This window comes from Elephas maximus, chromosome 3, assembly GCF_024166365.1.
Source record: "Elephas maximus indicus isolate mEleMax1 chromosome 3, mEleMax1 primary haplotype, whole genome shotgun sequence".
Classification (NCBI taxonomy): domain Eukaryota; kingdom Metazoa; phylum Chordata; class Mammalia; order Proboscidea; family Elephantidae; genus Elephas; species Elephas maximus.
The window spans coordinates 182,162,658-182,186,131 of record NC_064821.1 but is presented as its reverse complement, the minus strand read 5'-3'; the positions used below and the strand labels follow the sequence as shown (position 1 = coordinate 182,186,131).

Below are 23,474 nucleotides of genomic sequence, written 5' to 3'. Positions count from 1 at the left end.
TGGCTGCTTCACTAGAGTTAAATGATGTTAATGAGTTACCACGTACCAGTACCAGTTGCCCTCTAGTAGATTCTGGGTCATAGCGACCCCATGTGTGTCAGAGTAGAACTCTGCACCAGAGGATTTTCAATGGCTGATTTTTTTTGGAATTAGATTGCCAGGCCTTTCTTCTGAGGTGCCTCTGGGTAGACTCAAACCTCCAACCTTTTGGTTAGCAGCTGGACGCATTAACCGTTTGCACCACTCAGGGACTCCAGATATCCTAAATTATTTTATCATGCATTTTTGTCAGGTAATTTGCAGCGATAGATTGTGGTAGTATCTGGAAACATATCCATTTATGGTATCCATTGAGCCAGCCTGTGTCTAGGCAATAACCCAAAGAGCGATTGTGGATTGTGTCTGTATGAGAGTCTCTTTGGTTTTGAATTTGGCCAATATATTTGGCAAATAGTTGAGTGTTCTTTAGTGCACTTGTGGGCAATGCTGAATTCATAGTGCATTTAAACAACTTAAAATAATCTGTATAAAGCAAAATTATTTGAATGACCTTTCTCTGGAGCATGCATTTTTTTTTTTTTTCCAGAATAATCTAGAAGAGGATGAAGATGTGGAAATGAAGAATGGCATAACCCAGGGAGACAAACTACGTGCCTTAAAAAGTCAGAGACAGCCACGCTCCTCACCGTCCTGTGCATTTAGGTAGATTCATTTTAAACTTAAATTTATACTGTGTTTTCCTTTGTAGATAAAACATTTTGATGCTTTTTAAATTTTTTTGAATATCATTCTACTTCTTGATTTTTGGTTTTTTAATGTTTCCCTGTTTTGCATTGTTTATGTATTATTTATTTTGTCATTGTGGGGAGTAGCTGAGTTTTAGATGTTTATTGAAAGCAAATGCTGCGTCTCAGTCTCTGGAATTTCACTTTAAGCTGCTAAGTGTAGTTAGCTTTTCTCTGGGAACTCCATTCCAAATTCCATGTGGAATTTCACCTTTCTCCTCCTGTCAGTGGGTTTCCTACATTGTGATAAATCCTGACAGGTGTGCCGAGGCTTTTGTATCGAAACTAGAGGGTGCAGAAAGGCATTGTATGTTAAGATAGGGTATCTCCTAACTAATTCCTTAGCCTTACTTTCTATTTTTGAGAAATGAATAAAGGATTCTTAGCTGTGCCTGTAAAGTTAAAAACCGTCTTTAGTTTGAAGTCTGAAATCACTCATCAGAATCAGTTGATGGGACTTGACTCTGAACCCCACATATAAGACACACGGAGAGTTCAGATTGGGTAAGGAAAGGTTTCAGGATCAGTGTAGGTGCAAAAGTCTATAAATATCATCAAGATTCTTTATTGTCACTTACGGGGTGCAACAGCTCAGTCCAAAAATGAATATAATGGGAGACTACTTTTCTTTGAATTTTTAGTGAGACTTGTATACCAGGAAGACTGCTTTGCCAGTATAAACATTAGACAGAATCATAGGGAGTTTGATTATCATGGTTTCATCTGGAAGGATTATAACACTTTACATCAGATTGGGTGTGGTCTCTTACCTACGCTTTCAGTGCTGGTTTGCTGATCTGCGAAATAAAGGTAGATACAGTTCAAAGTTGAGGTAATCATTTTCTACAGTAAGATGAAAAAGTGGGATAGGAAGCCTGGTACTTAGTAATAACCACCAACTCCCACTAGAAAGTTGAGAAGAAGAAACATTTACTGAGTACTTGTCATGGGTCAGGAGCCATGGAGGCACTTAGTTTGGATATAAGGATTAGCTGAGTTAACACAAAAGGTATGTATGCATCATTTTCCACGTGTAGTTTGGCTGCAGAGGTGAAATCATTCCCTGATGGAATGGAGCTAGAAATGGAGCCAAGATTCAAACCCAGTTCCATTTACTCCATGCTCAATGGAAGGTTCTTCAGGATCAGTGAACATTGTTAATCTTTTTTTTTTTTTTTTTACCATTTCTTTTCCTTGAAATGCTAAGAAATGGCTTTATATTGATTAAAATTAATTAGAGACAGATTTATATTTGATTATTAAGAAATCCTAAGCAGGAGGAAAGGATAAGTTACAGGAGAATATAACTTGGCAAATAAATAGGCTAAAGCAGTGAGAGAAACTCTGCTACATACATTTTAGAAGACTTGTCCCAATATGGTTTTTCTATTTCCTTCATTTACTTTTAGTCTCAGAAATTGTCTCATTTTTTGGAATTTAGTTTTCTTAACAGCATCATCAAGGTTTTTTTGCCCAGAATGAATGTAATACCACTTTCTGATTAAAAAATATTGTTGCTGTTGTTGTTAGGTGCCATCGAGTTGGTTCTGACTCCTAGTGACCCTGTGTACAACAGAGTGAAACGCTGCCTGGTCCTACGCCAGCCTCACAATCGTTGCTGTGTTTGAGCCCATTGTTGCAAGCATTCTATCAGTCCTAGTCGAGGATCTTCCTCTTTTTTGCTGACACTCTACCAAGCATGATTTCCTTCTCCAGGGACTGGTCCCTCCTGATAACATACCAAAGTATGTGAGACCAATTCTCGCCATCCTCACTTCCAAGGAACACTCTGGCTGGATTTCTTCCAAGACAGATGAAACATACAGTAAAGTGTTCAGATCTTAAGTACACAGCTTGATTGCTTTTTATATGTGTACACCCATCTAACTACCACACAGACAAGCTACAGAATATCCCAAGCTTCTCAGAAGGCTTCCTGGTGCCCCCTCCCAGTTAATATCCTCCAAAAATAACCACTATTCTTTTATCACTGCAGATTAATTGTCTGTCCTTGTTGTTGTTGTTAGTTGCCATTGAATCAGTTGACTCATAGCGGCCCTATGTATAACAGAACAAAAAAAAAGTCCATGGTATGTATATTCAGTATTCTTCACCAAGGCCATAATTCAAAGCCATCAATTCTTCGGTTTTCCTTATTCACTGTCCAGCTTTCACATGCATATGAGGTGATTGAAAGTACCATGGGTTGGATCAGGCGCACCTCAGTTCTTTGCTTTTTAACTCTTGAAAGAGGTCTTTTCAGCAGATTTGCCCAATGCAATAAGTTGTTTGATTTCTTGACTGCTGCTTCCATGGGTATTGATTAAAAAATAAGATGTTTTGAATAAAATTCAAGGTGAAATAAAATGAGTCTTGAGTAAAATAAATATCCTCCTGGTTCTACAATTAATCTCTTAAAGGGGCTGAATATGTATATACCCCTTTGTAAGGTTTCTTCTTTTTACCAATCTAATATTATGGTCTTTGTTTAAGGGTATGAACCTGGTGATAATGTGAGCTTTGTTTTTGATTTCTTAGGTTGGATGATATAAAAGGACAGCCAAGATCAGCATCACAGCCTTTCAGGTACTATTAACAAGGTTGAATTTCTGTAGTTCATAAGTAAAGGCTACGTTTTAGATAAAGTTTATAGCCCTTAAACTGATGAAAACAAACTAATGCCACTTTTCACTTTTTAAATTTCTTCTTCCCCATTCCAGATGGTTACAATGTGCTTTACTTTTAATGCTCACCATGACCAGGAGCTTATATTTTCCTGAAGTCCCCAGGGGGCTGTGTGGTTGTGGTAGCCATATCAACATCTCTGTACTCCCAGCATATTTTGGGACCTAGTAAACCACAGTGGTTAAGAGCTGTGGCTGCTAACCAAAGGTCAGCAATTCGAATCCACCAGCTGCTCCTTGGAAACCCTTTGGGGCGTTCTACTGTGCCTTATAGGGCCACTATGAGTCAGAATCAACTCAATGGCAATGGATTTTTTTGGTTTGCTACATTCTTCTGTTTAATGATAGATTTTTCCTTGAATTTTCTTCATTTTTGTTAGCTGTATTTTCCCCTATTTTTGTATGTGTTTGTTCCTCGTCTTTGTTTTCATCCTCTTCTCTGAATCTCCATTCGAAGACAAAATAACAGCATTTTTCTATGGAAAATTGTCTCTTGAACACTCCTGGAGTGGTGCCAGGATCCAATATAGGGCTTGGCAAGAGCAGTAGAAACATTCAATCAAAACTGTTGATGAAGTAGGAGAAGGAAGCTGACTCATTCTTCACCTTGGGTTCTTGTTCACTAGGTTTAGGGTTGTTTAGGTGGGGCAGTTCTGAGAGGGCCCAGGCTTCCCTGGTAGCGAGAGCTGCTTTTTTGTACAAGTTTTCTATTCTTGATTTAGAGGCAGACCATGTGCCTGAGCTGTTGTTTGGATGGAGGATGGCAAAGTAAGCATCTATAAGTGAATGTAGCAGAGGAGTAAAGCAGGGTCCGAGTACATTAAATGATTTGTCTAGGATAAAATACATTTGGCGTTAAAACCATGACTGGGCCCTGGCTTCTAGATTTGAGTCAATTTTTCCTCTTTATCCATTTAGCAAGCATTTATAGGACACCTACTCTGAGCTCAGCACTACACTGTTGTTGTTGTTAGGTGTCATTGAGTGGGTTCTGAATCATAGTGACTTTGTGTACAATAGCACTGTGCTAACCACTGGGAACTGAAATGAGAGATGGTGCTTTGCTCTCAAGGAGTTTATATCAAGTGAGTGTAAAAGGCAAATATCTATAATATTTTTTAGTTATCTTGTAGTTGATTGCTGAGTGTTTAAGACACTGTACTAGTATTATCTTAGTGTGACATTTCAGTCAGTGAAATATGGTATAAAAGCTATGACTTACTATGAGAATGTATGATGGAACGGGGCACTTAACGTGCCTGGGAATTTAATGAAGCCTTGCTGTATGAGTGGACAGTTAAAGCTAAGTAATAGGAATGAGTCAGATGGAGTCAGAAGATAAGAGTGGAAGGAGGTGGGGAGATGAGAAGAAGCCCTGGCAGGAAAAGAGCACATGCAAACTAGACAAAGATATGAATATAGCTCATTCAGGAAACTCGGGGAGTTGTGTAACTGGAGTGGAGATATCCATGGGAAAGTGTGGGTAGACGAGTTGGCTCAGAGAGGCAGGGGCAAGACTTTGAAGGCTTTTATAGGCCAAGCCAAGAAGTTTGCACCGTGCAATAAGTCCCTGGTTATGAACTGTACTTGCTCTTTAATGTTATGTAAATTTGCCCTCACTTTGAAATGATTGAACCAACCCCTACTGACAAAAAATTCTTCATCATGATCACCTTCACCTGCTGCTTGTGCAGCTTTTAAACCTTCCAGCCTTTTCTGGCACTAAAACCAAACCAAACCAAACCCAGTGTCGTCGAGTCGATTCCGACTCCTAGCGGCCCTATAGGACAGAGTAGAACTGCCCGATAGAGTTTCCAAGGAGCGCCTGACAGATTCGAACTGCTGACCCTTTGGTTAGCTGCTGTAGCACTTAACCACTACGCCACCAGGGTTTCCCTTCTGGCAATAAAGTAAGGCTAAATAAGAACCTTATGCACCCGTTTCAAGCTTATCTACAAATTCGATTTGAAAACACAGTTAGGAACTGATCTTGTTCATAATCCGGGGATTGCCTGTATGGATAGCAAGGAAAGATGAAATGGCTTAAACAGCGAAGTGTCATGATCAGATTTATATTTTAGATTTTGCTGGAGCCAATTAGAATTTGAGTTGTTAAGGAAGAAGGTGAATAGTAGTTACTAGTAGCCAGGGATAAGAAATAACAATGGCTTTACCTAGGGCAGCTACAGGGTCGAAAGGAGAGCGTAGATAAGAAATGTATGGGAGTGAAATCCAAGTCCTTGCCAAGGAATGAATGACAGCGGTAAAGGAAGCAACCAGGGATGATGGAGCTGTGGTTAAGAGCAGGACTTGAAATCCTGGATTCGAATCCCAGTCCTGCAGCTGTGGTGAGTGACTTTGGAGTGATTTTCATTTCCTCACTTACGCAGTGGGGACAACAATCCTAGCTACCTCCTGAGGTGGTTGTCAGGATTAACTAAGTTAACATCTGTAAGGTTCTTACAACAGCGCCAGGCAGGGTTTGTGCTATGTGTCAGCCACTGCTGCTGTCACCATTATTAAGACCTGTCATGGTATCTTTCATATTTATTAGTTACCTTGCTAGAGTTGATTACTGAATGTTTAAGAGAATTAGTATTATCTCAATATGACATTTTGCCCTTTTTTCTCTGCAAAGATTGAGTTCTTCCTCACAAGGATCTGCGTCTTCTTTGAAGACCTCAAAAGGGGTTTTGTCCCCTTCAGTGACGGCCAAGAGGATAAACAGAGGTCCTTTGTCCTCAGGAGCGGGCGTAAGAAGGTAATTTGCTTCTCCCTTCCTCCTTCCTGGCAGGAGGTGAAGGAAGTCTGCAACAGGCAATGAGTGTGGCCATGGTGGTGTCAGAGGAGGGGACCAGGGAAAAGGGAAGAAAGCACAAAAGGTGGTGTGGTCCAAGCGGGACCTCTGCTCTAGTGTTACAGTGCAGGGGACGAGGATGTGGTGGGAATGTCGCATAGCATCCCTTTCTTTTAGTGAATCTCTGACTTGCCTAATGCGGTCCCCAAAGTGGAGTTCAGTTGCACTATAAATGATAAATGGTATTATCATTTCTTTCCTCATATACATAAAATAGGCAGAACTAAAATAGGTAAGGACATTTGGTGTAGTTGTGTGATTGAATATATTTAAGTTAAATCTTTTACGTAAGCCTGCTTTTTACTCTCCCCTTATAAAGTCCTTTTCATTTACTTCCTACCTCAGGACAAATAGAACCCCCAGATGCCCTCATTTCAAGGTTGATCCCTTGTCAAAGTGTTTTAACCAGCTTCTTAGGTCTTAATTAACTGCTTTTGACAGAGGAAGTTGATGTGTATAACCCAAAGCCACATATTATTATATCATCAGGGGTGATAAAGAAGCCATTCAGCTGTCGTCATTGGCATTGATCAGAATTGTCTTCATCACATTCCTCTAATGTCGTAAATACATGTTTTGAAAACATGGACTGTTTGCATGAGTGTACATGGTTGTCTGTTTTTTTCCCTCTTCATCTGTGTTTTCCATTCAGCTTTTCCATAAACTCCCGGCTAGCCAGTTCTCTAGGGAACTTGAATGCTGCAACAGATGACCCAGAGAACAAAAAGACCTCACCATCCCCTAAGCCGGGTTTCATAGCCAACCCATTCACCAACCTCTTGAATGGCAGTGGCCAGCTGACTGCCAGAAATTACCCTGAGCTCAACAACAACCAGTACAACAGAAGCAGCAGCAGCAGTGGGAGCAACCTGAACAGCCACCCCAGTCCCCATGGCGCCAAGACAGAGGAACGTGGCACCATTCTCCGACCCTCCTACACCGGGCTTTCTTCCTCTTCAGCGAGATTCCTGAGCCGCTCAATCCCTGTAAGTTCGCAGACACCACCTCTTGGTCCTCAGAACCCTGAACTCAACTTTTGTGCCTTGCCTTCCCAGCCAAGGCTGCCACCAAAGAAATTCAATAGCGCCAAGGAAGCCTTCTGATCGATGCCGTCCCTCTGTGTTGTAAAACTGTCTTAGCGCACACATTCTGCTGGCTCCTCTTCAAGTAAAGGCCAAGTTTCAACTGGTTTTCTTCCTTCCTTCTCTTTCTTTCTTCCTCCCTCCTTTTTAAATGGTTTCTCTTACAGCAGAAACAGCGTCTGTTCCCTTCATCATGGACACTGTTGACTTAAGTTCCTTTTCAGTTAAGTTTTCCAACTGCTCTGACTATCTGGTACAAAGCCAGCAGCTGACTCATGTGATATACAGTATTTGGCTTGGTTGTGGTGGTAATAGGAATTAGGGCTTTTTCCACATCATATATTAAAGACTGAGTTTTGGGGTATTTAAGCGTAGACTGTACTGAACAGTATCTTCCCAGAACCAAGCCGTGAATATTTCACGTCCTGCAGGGAACTGACCCCGAGTCGATAAAGTAGCAAATGGAATGTATTTATAAGGAAAATGTATAGATAGGCACATGGAATATAGGGGGAGGGGGAGGCAGAGTATCAGGAAGATGTTTAGAATTAGCTATCACTCTTCTAGAGACAGGTAGGAAGATCTCCAATGCATTTTACGAATGAGTGCTTTATTTAAGTTACCAAGCTCCCTTTTTAATTATCAATAATCCCTGTTAAAGTCTATGGGTTCATCCCCTCCTATGAACTACTTTAATCACATATTTCAGTTGCCTTAAAGGGAACTGGGACCTGTTGGAACATGTTTTGATTTGAGAAGAAAAAGCCAAAATGGGAAGGAGAGAAAAATAGACCCTACATATCATACCAAGAAAATATGGTTGAAACACTGTACTTATGGCTCCAGCAAGCCCTGGGCGTGTCTTAAGAAGACTGTGGTCTGGCAGCCCTCCATACCCACTGTTCTTTAAGCATTTCCTCAGCCATTATCCACAGTGAGGATAAAGATCTCCACCTGGAAGAAGAGGGGAGAAGGGAAAGGGCTGGTGGTGGCACTCATTGTGCTGCTTATGGCTCACTCAGCAAGACAATAAACCCCCAAAACCAAACTTGTTGCCTTTGAGTTGATCCTGACTCGTGGCATCCCCATATGTTACAGCATAGAACTGAGCTCCATATGATTTTCTTGGCTGTAATCTTTATGGAAGTAGATTGCCAGGCCTTTCTTTGAGGCACCACCGGGTGGGCTCGAACTGCCAACAGTTTGATTAATAAGCGAATCGAAGTAGTTTGCACCACCCAGGGCAAAACAGTAGCCCTGTGCTAACAGTGAATGGTGCCCAGTTTTCTTAGACAGCAGTTTAGAAACCACTTTTTTAATGTGAGGATATAGGGTGTGTGTGTATCTACTGGACTCCTTACCAGTCCCACCCCTACCCAGGCCTCTTTTCAAAGTTTTTTTTTCCCTCCATCCACATAGTCCTTTCCCTAAGAGGCATTCTGGCACATAGAATTTTCTTTGTCTGGTTTCATTGCCATTTTTAAAAAAATTGTGGTAAAAATGTATCTACCGAAATATTTGCCAGTTCAACATTTTTTACGTGTTCAATTCAGTAACGTTGGTTACGTTCATTGTGTTGTGCAACTACCACCGCTATCCACTTCTAAACTTTTCCATCACCGTTAACATCAATGATGTTTTTCAGCATCTTCTTAGATACCTTTATAGATTGGGGCCTCAGGGTACTGCCACCCTGTCCCACCCTTTAGTCTGACTCTAATCCCACTAAGTAGATTGGGTACATGTGTATTCTAAAACTTGTATCTATGTAACAGGGGTTAGATGAAAAACAATAATGGACTTAAATTTTTATACCGATGTTTACAAGTCCTTCGCAGCAGGAATTGATTCAGTCAATACTTTCACACACTGGTTGTCATGAACACTGTGCCTCTCGGATCAGCTTTTTTTTTAGACAGTACAGATCTTTCTGGTTTTAGTAAAAGCGTCATACATGTAAATATACAAATAATTATGTAAATATCTTGTGGATTTCATGGCCAAAGGTTTTGCGTGATCCACGTTTATGGCTGAATGCTGGGAGGATTGGTAGCTTGACAGGAACACGACATGGTTTGACTTTCAGGGTCTTCATTTTCTTCTCTGTTAGTGAAAGCACAGGAGTGTTCTTTAAACAATTGTTCATTTCCCCGCTGGTGATTTTTATGTAACTTAATTTTGGTTTCGTTCCATATTTTGTTCTTTCTTCTCACCTTTCCCCCCTTTCCTTCTCCTCCTCACCCTTCTTCTGGCTGGAATAGAGTAATTTTCCAATAATTAAATTTAAAGTAATAGTCTGTGTGGGCAGCTTCTACTACCCCCCTCTTCTGCCTCCTAAATGTGTCATCTTATTGTAAAGAAAAGCATTTATAAATAGAGTTGCCAGCATGACAACATTTTCCTCCCTCGCACCCTCCCAGGAAGGAAGAGTAGCAGGTCTCTATAGCAGACCTTCCCTCCTTTCTCTTTTCCGAGAAAAGCCCCTGTGAGGGAAAGGCTCCAAGCCCTCACCCTGCTGGCTTGGCTGGCAGACAGTCTAAATTACAATGGAAATTCCCATTTTATGTGGCGTGAAGTAAGAGGTTGTGAGATTTCTTTTTTCTTTATTGGTCTAGTACAGCTTTTCTGATTGCTGGAGGTTTATTGTCTAAATAAGATCACCCGTCTTTCCAGTGCCTCCGAAAATGTCAGACATAGGACCCTTGAAGAGCTAGGACTAAATTACTGGGCAAAATGTTTTTTAAATCTGTAGCTAGGAAATGAAGTCAGCGTGGCAATATTCTCTCAGCACTTTTAAGAAAGACCCAGAAACTCTTAGGGGATAGAGGTGGCGGGTGTTTAGAGGGAGTCTAATATTTTAAAAGCTACAATTAACATCTCTTTTGAAAGCTGCAATTGCTTGCTCACTTTATGCAGCAGTTCAGCCCCCAGAAAAATGTAAAAATGATTTCCTTGTTCTGTCATTAAATGCTTTAACACAGAAAACAAGACCAAATGTTAAGAAATCCTTATGGTTGTGACAGAATGGTGAGAAACAGATTTTATTTTTATTTATTTGGCCTCTTCTGTTAGTCTTGAGGTTTTGAAGGCTCAATGCAATGCACAGGACTTCGCTTCCGTTGACCCACTTACTGTAAAAAATCAGTTTCACTCCCTGAAACTCAGAGGAGTTTTCCAGCGCTTAAGAAATGAGGGATATGTGATTATGATGTAGGTGGGGTGGAAGTATTTTATTAAACTGAAATTACTTGAGGTATCTGTCTTGAATTTTTGCTATGTTTTATTTTTAAGGCACTTATCACCTGCTATTCATAGACATTGTCCTTACCTGACCCCCAAAAGCCTGCCTTAGGTTGTGGTGCTTTGCCCATAAGCTGTTCAACATCTTGCCTTGGTCTTAATCGCAATACTCTTCTCCCTCTGAATTTTAACCATGTGTTCTCCTGTGTCCTCCATTAGATTGTGAGTTCTGTGAGGGCAGGAACTGTACCTTGTTCTTCCTAGTTGTATGCCTAGTTGTATGGCATGTAGTAGGCACTCTTTAAATAGTTGTTGGATGGATGGATGTGTGCTTAAATGATAAATGTGGTCAGAATTATTACGTCCATCTTAAAGATAAAAAATTTGAGGGTCTGAGAGATTAAATATTTTTTTTCAAGATTGTACTGCAAACAGATAGCAGTACCATAATTTGAATGTAGGTCAGTTTAACTCCAAAAGACATACTGTTTTAAATACATTATGCCCTGTACATACTGTGGCACAGTGGTTAAGAGCTGTGGCTGCTAACCAGAAGGACAGCAGTTTGAATCTACCATCTGCTTCTTGGAAACCCTATGGGGCAGTTCTACTCTGTCCTCTAGGGTCACTATGAGTCGGAATCGACTCAACAGCAACAAATTTGGTTTTTTGTTTTTGTTATCCCAAAGATACCTCATTTTGCCCAGAAGGATCAGGGAAAGCTATGCTGAAGGGGTAGCATTTTAGTTGGGCTTTGGAGGATAAATGGAAGCCTGCCAGGAATCTAGTGATGGAATTAGAAAGGGGAGGAATGGCCATTCCAGGCAGTGAGAACAGTAAGAACAGAGGTACAGCCTTGGTAGTACTATGTGTAGGTAAGTTCTTGGGTTCTAAAGTCAAGTAGACCTGAGCTTAAGTCCTAGCTCTGTCACTTCCTAATGATGAGTACTTGGGCAAGTTACTTAATCTCTGTGAGCCTCAGTTTCCTTTAAAATGGGAGGCATCCTGATCAGGAGCAGATCAAGGTTTCGTGCATCTTGAAACTTATACACTCAGTGGTACCTGTTTAAGATGAAGACTCCCTGGGTGGTGCACACGGTTACGTGCTTGACTACTAGCCACAAGGCTGGCAGTTCAAACCCACCCAGAGGGGCCTCGGAAGACAGGCCTGGTGATCTGCTTTTGAAAGGTCACAGCCCTGAAAACCCTAGGGAGCAGTTTTACTTTGCACAGATGGGATTGTCATGAGTTGGGGTAGAGTCGGTGGCAACTAACAATGACAACATTTAAGATAAAAAATATTTTCTTTTTTGTAAAATTTATGCAAACATATGACTGTGTGTTTTGAAAGGGGTTTGTGTGGATGTGGGGCCTTGAAGCTTATGTGGTAGTAATAAAGGGTGGTTATGATGAAGGAACTGTGGTGGCACAGTGGTTAAGTGCTCTGCTGCTAAATGAAAGGTCAGCAGTTGAAACCCATGAGCCAGCTCTGCAGGAGAAAGATGTGGCAGTCTGCCTCTGTAAAGATTTATAGCCTCGGAAACCTTATGGGATAGTTTTCTGTTCTATAAGGTCACCCTGAATTGGAATTGACTTGATGGCAATGGATTTGGTTATAATGATTAAGATAAATTATATGCAGTATTTTGCACAGTGCTTGGAATATATCTAGTACACAATAATTGTTGGCTGTTGGCATAGTGGTTAAGAGCTTGGCTGCTAACCAAAAGGCCGGCAGTTCAAATCTACCAGTCAGTCGCTCCTTGGAAACCTTTTGGGGCAGTTCTACTCTGTCCCAAAGGGTCACTATAAGTCAGAGTCAACTTGACGGCAACGGGTTTTGGTTTATTACTGTTTTAAGAGCAGTGAATATTCTGGTATAGCTAAAGAATGGGGGATTACCTGAAGATGAAGCTGGGAAGTTAAGCTGAAGCCACACTGGGGAAGTGCAGTGTGAGCCGTGAGAGTCCTGTAAGCAGGAGTGACTTGATGTGAGCTGATTTGATGAAGATTATTCCAGCCGTGGTGTGAATGATAGCTGTTGGAGGAAAACCCTGAGGGCAGGTAGACTAGTTTGAGCCCTGTCTCCTGTCCCTAGCCCCTACCTCAGGAGGTCCCCTTGGGTCAATGCTGTGCTCGTTCAAGGATTATTCTGTGTTTCAGTGCACGTATTAGTATTGATACTATTAGACAGTCACCCACGGTCAATAGCTCCAACGTATTTTTATTATGAATATTAAATGGATATATTTATTTTAGTAAATTAAAACCTGACCACCCAAAGAAAAATTATGGTCCTTAGTAAACATCTTTTTAAAACATTTGAGATGACAAGTTGTAAAACATTGTGCTTTGTTGTAGTGTGTGTGTGTGTGTGTGTGTATACACGTAACCAACAAATTGCTGTTGTGTTGATTCCGGCTTGCGGTGACCCCATGTGGGTCAGAGAAGAACTGTGCTCCATAGGGTTTTCAATAGCTTTTTTATGTTTTGGAAGCAGATCACTGGACATTTCTTTCGAAGTGCCTCTGGGTGGGTTCCAAGTTCCAACCTTTTGGTTGGAAGAGCACATTAACTGTTTGCCCTACCCGGGGACTCCTGTGTGGGTAGTCAGCTGTTTGGTTACAAAGAATTTTTTGTAAGTTCTGTGTTGGAGGTCATATAAATCCATAAATCTTTGCTTCATGGGAGCAGGCTTTGAGAATCAGCTTTTATTGTATTGACCTAAAAAAAAAAAAAAAGGGTATAAAATATAGTAATGATAAGCTTTGCTGTTAAAAGTTTCTTCTGAAATACGCTTTGTATATCACCTATGAAAATATTTTTCATGGTTTTTATTAAGTAGTAGTATATATTAAACTTTGTTATTCATTCCTATATGTTAATCTGCAAACATTTACAGGTATAGTCTCATGATGAAGGTTGTAGGTTATGCGTTCATTGTCTCTTGGACTTTTTCTATTCTCTATTCTGCTGCTTCCTCATTCCTTTTGTTGTATTCACCTCTTGATAATCTTTCTAACTCAGTCTCTTCCCACCTTTAATTCGTGCTTAAAGTAGGGACAGCAAACTTTTTCTGTAAAGGGCCAGATAGAAAATATCTTTGGCTTTCTGTCCCAACTATTCTACTCAGTATGTAGACGAACGAGTGTGGCTGTGTTATAATAAAACTACTTCAGAAGCTGTTTTATCCATAAAGTGGATGTTCTTCTCTCTTGGGCATAACACTGTAAGCTCCTCAGCCTTCTGCAATATTGGTGAGGTCATCCTTCACAGCCATAAGCAGATACTTCAGCATACTCACGTGTAGCCTACAAACATGCACATCCAAATTGGCAGGGGGGAGTGGGCATGGGGAAGAGTCTTCTCTAAGTCACATGTGCCTGTACCTCGCACAATTTCTCCTTTATGGCCAAACTTGGTGAAGAGAGCCTATATTTGCCACCTCCCTTAGCTGCCAGGTACTCCTCTGCCCTCATTAGCTAAGAGTAAGAGCCCCTCCACCCCAGTGAGTCTCTGCCACAGGTCGCTACTGACACCTTTAAGACCAGATCTGATGGTCTCTTGTTAGTTCTCATTCTTCTTAGTCTTTCTGTAGCTTTGACACTATTGACCACCTCCTTTTCCTATAATTTTTCTTCTCCTTTGAATTCTAGAATATTGTTTTCTCCTTTTTTATTCCCTTAAATATTTTCTACTAATTTGTTTTCCTCTGCTTGTCTCTTAAATACTGGTTTTCCCCAAGGCTCTGCCCTTGGCTCTGCTGTATCCCTGGATCATCTTCTGAGCGTTGGACCTATATGTCCAACTTCCTGTGAGCAGTACCTGGAGAGAGTATGTATTCCTTAACTGCCTGCTCCTCATTTTGTTTCGTACCTCAATAATTACATCTTTATTCGTCCAGCCGTCCAAGCTAGAAACTTGGAATCATCTTTGATGCTACTACTACCTTTTCTCCTGCCACATCCAGCCACTAAGTCTAATCAGTTCTCACTCTGAAATATCTACTTCCTGCCCCTCCATTTTCACCACTGCTGCCTTAGTTGAGGTGTCCTCATGGACTATTGTAATAGTCCTTTAAATTTTCTTCCTGCCTTAAGTTTATCTTGCCTTTAATTTCTCCTGTATGCTACTGCCAGTGTTAAATTTCTAAGACCAAACCAAAAAAAAAAAAACTTGTTGCCATGGAGCCAGTTACCACTGATGGCAACCCTATGTGTGTCATAGTAAACCTGTGCTCCATAGGGTTTTCAATAGCAGATTTTTGGGAAGTAGATTGCCCGGCCTTCCTTCCCAGGTGTCTCTGGGTGAACTTAATCCGCAGTAACCAACCAGTTGCCACGGAGTCGATTTTGACTCATGGAGACTCCAGGTTATCAGAGTAGAACTGCTCCATAGGGTTTTTAATGGCTATGATCTTTTGGAAGAAGATTGCCAGGCCTTTCTTCCAAAGTGCCTCTGGGTGGACTTGAACCACCAGCCTCTTGAACAGTAGCTGAGTGCTTAACCATTTGTACCACCGAGGTATTCTTTATAGCATATATGTGTGTGTGTAGTATGGCCAATACCTAATAATATTTATTGAACTAAAAGTTGGGTAATGTATCTAGGTTCATGAATGTTAAGTAAAGAGCTAAAGTGCATAGGAACCCACGTATCATTGTTAGCGTATGAAGCACAAACAAAAAACAAAGCAAATTTTCAGCTTTAGCATTAAAGTGCAGTAATCTGGGAGTTGTTTTTTTTTTTTTTTTTTAAGAAATGTTACTTTACTGAAATAAGAGAAAATAAATTCTAACTGACTTATATCAATATAATTTTGGTATTCAGAGGATCTGAAAACACTCATGTAACGATTGGCTGAGTCAAGTTGGGTGTCAACAATCTGTCATCTTATAATTGAGCTCTTTGTGATTATTGAAAAGCACAGATTAAATGCCTCCAGAAAAAAAAAGAATCTATTAAAAATCATGTAGGAAGGTGACAGAATATTTTATATAGAATTTTAATTAACCAGAATTGGCTCTTTAAATCTGGTTGTTAGGTGCGATTGAGTTGGTTCCAATTCATAGTGACCCTCTGTACAACAGGATGAAATGCTGCCTGGTCCTGCACCATCCTCACAATTGTTACTATTTTTGAGCCCATTGTTGCAGCCAATGTGTCAGCCATCTCGTTGAGGGTCTTCCTCTTTTTCACTAACCCTCTACCAGGCATGACGTCCTTCCAAATCTTTGGGTCCATGAAATATTTAGAGAACACTATAGAAAAATATATACACCCCCTTTGAAGGTGATTTTATCACAAAACTTTAGCCTTCTGTGTTAATATAATGCCAATAAAACCTTATTCATCTATGATTCTTCTAGCATTGTTGGAGAAATAGATATTGTATCAGCAGAAGCAAATCTTTTCAGTATTTGGAAGCCACGTTTGTGGAAATATGTATCAACACATGTATTTTCTGTGTTAACTTCCAAGCAATACAAAATCTAACAAACTCCACTGCAAAGCTATAAAGAGACCCAGAAGTACAGAGGCAGTTGTAGATAAATTTATTTTTCCCCAGTGCTGTATATGGGTGTTAAAACTAAAACACTGAAAAACCCAACCCAGTGCCGTCGAGTCAATTCTGACTCATAGCGACCCTATAGGACAGAGTAGAACTGCCACATAGAGTTTCCAAGGAGCGCCTGGTGGATTTGAACTGCCGAGCCTTTGGTTAGCAGCCGTAACACTTAACCACTATGCCACCAGGGTTTCCAGAACATTGAAGAGTTATATATAAAATATGATAGCATATTTCCAAACATGTATTTTTTTCCCTTTCGTCTGTGCTGTAAAAGCAAACCAATTTTTCAGGTGATTTTTGTCTTTGGTGATGTAGTGGTTAAGAGCTCAGCTGCTAACCAAAAGGTCACCAGTTCCAATCCACCAGCCACTCCTTGGAGACCCTATGGGGCAGGTCTACTCTGTCCTATAGGGTCACTGTGGGTCGGAATTGACTCGATGACAGTGGGTCTGGTTTGGGTTTTGTCTCTGTAGTTGAAACTCAGTCCAGAGATACCTTAGTACAATTCTGTGTTTAAGTTATTTTGGTTTCTTTTTTTCCCCCCTAAAGTGGAAAATGTAAAAAAGAAAAAGTCAGTATGCCAAAAGCCCATCCACGTTTTGAGTCAGGATTTTGACCTAGTAGGACATTAATATTCCAGGCCATCAGGTCTTTTGGCTCAAGTTACTTGAACGCTAAGACATTTGTTTTGTTCAGTTCTGGCAAAAAATCTTTATCTTTCATTATTTTTTTGTAATTTGCCATTTTTATTAGTCAACTTCTAGTTTTGTTTACTAATCATCTGAACAGTATTTGTATCTACAATTATTAGACATTTTTCTGCTATGATTAGGTAACTGGGCTGTTTAAAAAAGAAACACCTCCAGAATAGCTAAAATTTTAAAGTCACTACCCACATCTGCCAAAACAGATTTTTAGCAAGTTTCCAGAACAGTACAAATTGTCTTGATCTCCTTACCTAACACTTTGTTTTATGTCAAATCTAACTGCTCTCAGGAAATAAGGCTTTTTGATAGAATCTTATATTTTGACAGAAAAATTGGGGGGGGCTGCAAGTATAAGGCAATTTTATACTTATTTTCCAGTTTGAATATTGCTGCATTATTAGTTTCATGGTATTCATATCAGAATAGTACCATATATTCATAATAAACTTGATCCACTCTTAACACTATTATCCTGTTGAACTTGTTGGTCAAATGAAAATGAATAGTCTATTTGAGAGATTAAAATTTCTTGGTTATGTAGGCAGCTGCTACCTTGTAAAATAATATCGACATTCTAGATCTCACTTTATAATCATAGCCATTGTCATTGCAGTTATTTTTTTGTAATTCAGGTGTATTAAGTATTCATTCATTATAATTACTTGGACAAAAATCACTGGCCGAGCAAGGTTAAAATTTTAATTAATTGGGATATTTAAATATGAGTGGTGTTCTAAAGAAAATTTCTCTTCAAACTATTTCTGAAAATTCTTTTTGATCCCTATTGAAAATCCTTTTAAAATGTACTCTCCTTTACAGTCATAAATATTATATTCTTGCTATAATTTACTATTTCTTTGCTCACTCAGGTCATTATTTGTTTTGTCAGGGTGAAAGAGGATATTGGATTAAATATGCTTAGTGGCTTAGCATTTGAGCTTTAGTTGTTGTTGTGTGCTGTTAAGTCGATTCCAACTCATTTAACAACCCTATAGGACAGAGCAGAATTGCCCCAGAGGGTTTCTAAGGAACTGCTGGTGGATTCGAACTGCCAGCCTTTTGGTTAGCTGCCTGAGCTTTTAACCACTGTGCCACTAGGACTCCATGGGCTTTAGAGCCAGATTAAATGGGAAACCAAAACCACTGTCATTGACTCAATTCTGACTCAGCAATCTTTTAGGACAGAGTAGAACTGCCCCATAGCGTCTCCAAGGAGCAGCTGGTGGATTCAAACCGCCGACCTTTTGGTTAGCAGCCGATCTCTTAACCACTGTGCCACCAGGGCTCCAGCAGTAGAAGGCACTCGTAAATGTCCATCTCAGAATAATTGACCTGCAAATTAAATATCTAGATTATTAAGACTACCAGGTAGTTGTACTTCAATTGGTCTATTTCTCTGTATGATATCAAAGACAGCAATAATAATATTGTTTATATAGTACAAAATACATTTTGGCTTTCACTTTATAGTAAAAATATATTTTTCCCCTTTAAAATAGTAAAAATATATTTTATAAACAATATATTTTATAAAAATGTATTACTTAAAATCTATTTTATTAAAAATTATAAATTTATAAATATAGTAAAAATTTTTAAAAATGCTGATAACTGGCTGTTGTCTTTTCTAGAATGTTAGTAACTTCAGGATACACAAAACCAAAAAACCAAACCCACTGCTGTCAAGTTGATTCCGACTCATAGCGACCCTATGGAACAGAGTAGAACTGCACCATAGAGTTTCCAAGGAGCGCCTGGTGGATTCGAACTGCTGACCTCTTGGTTAGCAGCCGTAGCACTTTAACCACTACGCCACCAAGGTTTCCTTAGGATACACAAGCATTTGGAAATATTTTACATTGCTGGTAGTCCTGCCTAAGACTGCAAAAAGATCATGAAGTTATGCATTTTTATGATGTGTATTAGGTGAAACTAGGGACTAAGGTGGTTTATCTATCTTTCTTCTAAGATTTCAGGTGGAGGGTAGTGTTTTGTCTCTAGGTTTCCTCCACTGTGGCCAAGTAGAAAGGAACCAGAGAGACCCTCAACACCACCCCATCATGTTAGCACGTGGTGCTTGTAACCTAAATATTAGAGTCATCCCAGTGAAGAGGCCTGGAAATGTTTGATTTTTCGAAGAGAGTAGCTCTTGTAGACTAACAATTCTCTCTTCTCTTAAACCCACCTACATTGAGATTTTTTTATTGAAAATAAAAGGAAGTTAATTTGTTACAAAATACTGGTGTCAGAATAATTTGATGAACCCTTATCTGCTTTAACTTTCTTTTTGCCATATAAAGAAACCATGGAATATATTTTGTTCCAAGAACTCTGGTATTATATTTTTTATCCTTCAGTGCCTATTATATATAACTGATGCCCAGTAATTGTTGAGTGAATTAACTAGCATGACGGAAGGTCCATTCTTCGGCCAATCATGCCTTTACTTGTTTGCAGAGGCCACTTAGGCAACTTGAGGGACTTGGGTAGGTGGAGAAGGAAGTAGTACGGCTTGTGATGCACTGTAGCTGAAGGCTAGATTAAGCACGATCCATAGTTTGTGACATCTGCTATGTGAAAGGAAAGGCTTCTGACTGAAGACTGTGAATATTTACTCCACATAAATGATAGAAATTCTTAGAAGTTATTCTCGACTATTTCTGTTTTCCAGTTCAGTGGCTACTGTGATTCTATAAAATAAATATAAATACACACACACACATATACTCATTTACCCCCCTATACGTCGAAGCAGACATTAATACTTTACCTTGAAAGAAAGCTCGTCCACAAAGATCACTTGCCTAGTGTCCATTTGTGGTATTTCTGTTTACTGAACATTGATGGACCTTTAGAGGTGTTTGCAAAAGCAGCTTTGTTCCAAATTTATAAACAGTCTATTTTAGATGCTTTCTAATTCCTATCCATGATAACATGAACAAGTTTTCTAAGTGGAACAGAAGAAAAGCTAACTATTCCCAAGAAAACACTGGATGACATATAGCACATATGTGTATTCTTGCAGCTGAGGAAACTTAACCTGGCTGTCCTCTGACTACTTGCTAGATTTCAGAAGACATGAAGGAAAAGCAGCTAGAAAAAGAGTAGTTCATATTTGTGCTTTAATGGTTAGTAGGGACCCCTGGTGGCGCAGTGGTTAAAGCACTCAGCTGCTAGCCAAAAGGCTAGCAGCTTATACCGACCAGCTGTTCAGTGGGAGAAAGAAGTGACAGTAAAGGTCTGCTTCTGTAAAGATTAGAGCCTTGGAAACCCTATGGGGCAGTTCCACTCTGTCCTATAAGGTCTCTATGAGTCGGAGTCTACTCGATGGCAACGGGTTTGGGTTTAATGGCTAGTATGATTAGTATAGCAATTGCTATAGTGTCCCATAAGTTAAAGTTATATGGGCTTCAAAGCCCTTGACCAGTTTCACTGAACTTTCTCCTAAGACAGAAAATTCGAGTCTTATCTCTTTTATTCCCTTTGTGGTTTCAGGCTTGTTTATATTATAATGTCCTAATTCTTGATCATCACAATCCTGTTTTGAAACCTTAGCATAAAACATTCGGTAGCAAGAAAGCCAATTTGCCTAGCCTTTTCTATTTTTCTTAACAGCTCTTGACATTTAACGTCTTTCTTGAAACTTACAGTCTTGAGAACTCCCTCCTTTCCATATCATCCCTTGCGTAATCCTTTGCTTGTGCACCATGTTAATTTTACTTTATGTATGCTTTTATTTAATGCTGGTTCCTCTGTCTTTTCATTTTATATCTATTACGACAAGATGGTCTGTTTCAGCTTTTAAGCCCTTTGAGGGTGGGGACATTTTGACTCGCTGTGCTGATGGGTACTTAGTTAGTAAATGGCCATTGGTAGGGTATAAGGTTCACTGGGATTTTGAAGCTGAACGAAGATAGTTTGAATCATTTTTAAGTTCTTTGGAAAACAGTTTTTTTTTTTACACTGATGAACTATGCCATCAACAAAATGGACCAGTCTTAGAACTGATTAACCTAAATACTGCAAATCAATTTGGAAAATCTTTACTGGGTGGGAGAAAAAGGCATTTTATGGATACTCAAATAAACTTTCTTGTTCTAAGGCATTTGAGTAGAAGAATTTTGCAAAAAAAAATATTTGTTTAGATTGCTTTATGTTCTTTCTAACTGTGCTATTTGCCACTCAAAAAAATAACCACTGGGCAAACATTCTTTAGCTGTCTTTATCTTTTCCTGGTTTGTGTCTATTATTGATGCATTTTCTTTATATATTATGTTCTAAACTCAGGACAGTGTGGGAGGAATTTCCATTGTTTACTTTTCTTGAAAATTGCCCATCGTTTAGTATAACTGCAAGACTTGTGCGTAAATGCTTTGAGGTCTTAATCCAAAGCTGGTAGTGTTTTGTGTCCCTCTTAATGGAAAGGATTTATAAGGTATTCGTTAAATTGGAACATTCTTAAGGAATTTGTTTAAATGGCTGCTGATCTGACTGCATTAGAAGCATTAACATGCCACTGATATGTATTGAATTAACTAAAAAGTGTCCTTCTTTGAAAGAACATATGTTCGAATAACCTTCAATGTAGTTACAAATATTTAATATTCTTGAGTGAAACTCTGTATTATGGAAGAAAAACTTAAAACGAGTTTAATGCCACCTCCCATTTTACAATTAACCTCTAATTTTTAATCACCACTGATAAATTAGTAAGCCTTTGAAAATATAAAATTTTCTTGCAGTCATGTTAGGTAATTGAATATTTCATTCTTACTTAGCACCCTTAGCAAATGCTTCCTCCCCCCGACCCTCCCATCTTTTTTGTTCTGTTTTTTTTTCCCCTTTGTTTCATGTATCTTTCCTGTAATAGATCAAACTGCCTGGCATTGAAGGAAGAAGCCGTATGATATACTACAAATTTTATAAGTGATGGAATTTAACCTCAGTTTATGTCTCTTCCCCTGCACAGTCCCTTCAGTCTGAATATGTTCATTACTAAAAGGCCTTGCCACTCCGGTGAAAGCTGTTCCACTCTTAGAAACAATTTCTTCATCTGGACGAGCAATGTAGAGGGAAAGCAAGTGCTCGCTGGGAGGATCTCTCTGCCTTCTTACCTTAAAGTAAAGAAAGCACTAAGATAAGACCTTCAAGAGACTTGAAGCCAGAACACTCTGGTTAAAGACTACTGTAAATGCACTGAAACTATGTTTATGAAGATGTCACCAATTTTTAAGACAGTTTTAATGTTGAATTTGGTATTTCGAGAGGTTATTTTTAATGTATTTCGGTAATACATTTGTTATTACATTTACATGTACAGTGTTACATTATGTATTGTCAACTTTAAAAAACTATTTTGATAAATTTATAAATATATAAAATGATGTAAAAACTAGACTATATTTTGATTTAGATTTTCCAGCTGTTTGCTACCAAAAAAAAAATTGTATTTTGAATTTGTTTAGGCTTGTTTTGTCTACAATGAATACGTAATTTCTTCTTAATAAGAAAAAGTAAGGGAGAACGATTTTAGAAAGTTATTTTTATGCTCCCACTATGAATATTGCAGATGAGTTCATTCTTTTGGGAAGTCAGTCTGGTTTAATGAGATCGTCCGAGTTTGTCTCTAGCAAGAGTCTAAGTGTTTGATGTGGTTTATTTAGACCGGCTCCTTTCCCTTTGTTTTTGTTGCTGAGCCATTTAAATTAGTTCTGTATCCTTGGGGGCTTTAAAAAATGGAACATGTGGTTGCAGATCGCAATTCACTGAATGTTTTTCCAGAAAGCATGAGTTTTCTGTATGAAATAACTTCACATTCCAAATACTTTTATTTCTTTCCTCCTCTCAAACAAGTTCTTTACCCAATGAGAATATTCTGCTTTTGGTACGAGATTGTTGTCCGTAAGCACACATGGTCTGACACCCATTTTAAAACAATGAAGAAGAAAAAGCTGAAAAAGATGCTGCTAAGTAGCTGTCTGTATCAAAGGAGCTATTTTTTTAAACAAGAGTACAAACCCCTGACGCACACACTAGCGTATCGGGAAGCTAACGTGAAAATGAGGGGACCTGCTGTAGGTACTCACAGCTCTTTGATGTCAGTATAATCTCATATTTAGGTCTCTGAAAGCCTGCAGGCTTCATTTCTGTGGGGTAGTTGGGAGCCTTAGATCCTGATTCTCTTCCAGGCTACTTAAGAATTGACCACTCAGAGACACTGAAAATACTAGTTAAATGAATTCATATGAAGTGCTTTATTCCCAACCATAGAATTATTAATAATGTATTTATTAGGAGAAGGTACCTTGCGACTATTTTATAGGCTTCAGCAAAACATCTTTTTCATGTTTTACATTTTTATGAAGGCATTTGAATGAATGTTTGACTCAGGTTCATTAAGTTACCCTTTAATAACTGCAAGTACCACATAATTGCACTAAACTGATGAAACAGTGAACTGTATGTTTTAAGAATGAAAAATCAAAATAAGTGGGATTAAAATGAAAGAGTAAAATATTTTCGTATGAGCTGTTATAAAGATTGATTA

General features: G+C 39.1%; 1 protein-coding gene across 4 annotated transcripts in view; it reads left to right on the top strand.

The window, feature by feature from the left end:
• The window catches only part of CDC14A (cell division cycle 14A), a 187,008-nt gene extending 164,114 nt beyond the window's left edge, over positions 1-22,894 (top strand). For 3 of the 4 annotated variants that reach the window (XM_049880250.1, XM_049880248.1, XM_049880251.1), the window contains 4 exons: positions 587-702; positions 3,324-3,371; positions 6,108-6,230; positions 6,979-18,409. In XM_049880250.1, the coding sequence (XP_049736207.1) occupies positions 587-702; positions 3,324-3,371; positions 6,108-6,230; positions 6,979-7,429 (738 nt within the window). In that variant the 3' untranslated portion in view covers positions 7,430-18,409. Of the gene's footprint in view, positions 1-586; positions 703-3,323; positions 3,372-6,107; positions 6,231-6,978; positions 18,410-21,896 lie in introns of those variants that run through there. The other variant, XM_049880249.1, reaches the window with a different exon arrangement.
• Positions 22,895-23,474: the final 580 nt, after the last annotated feature.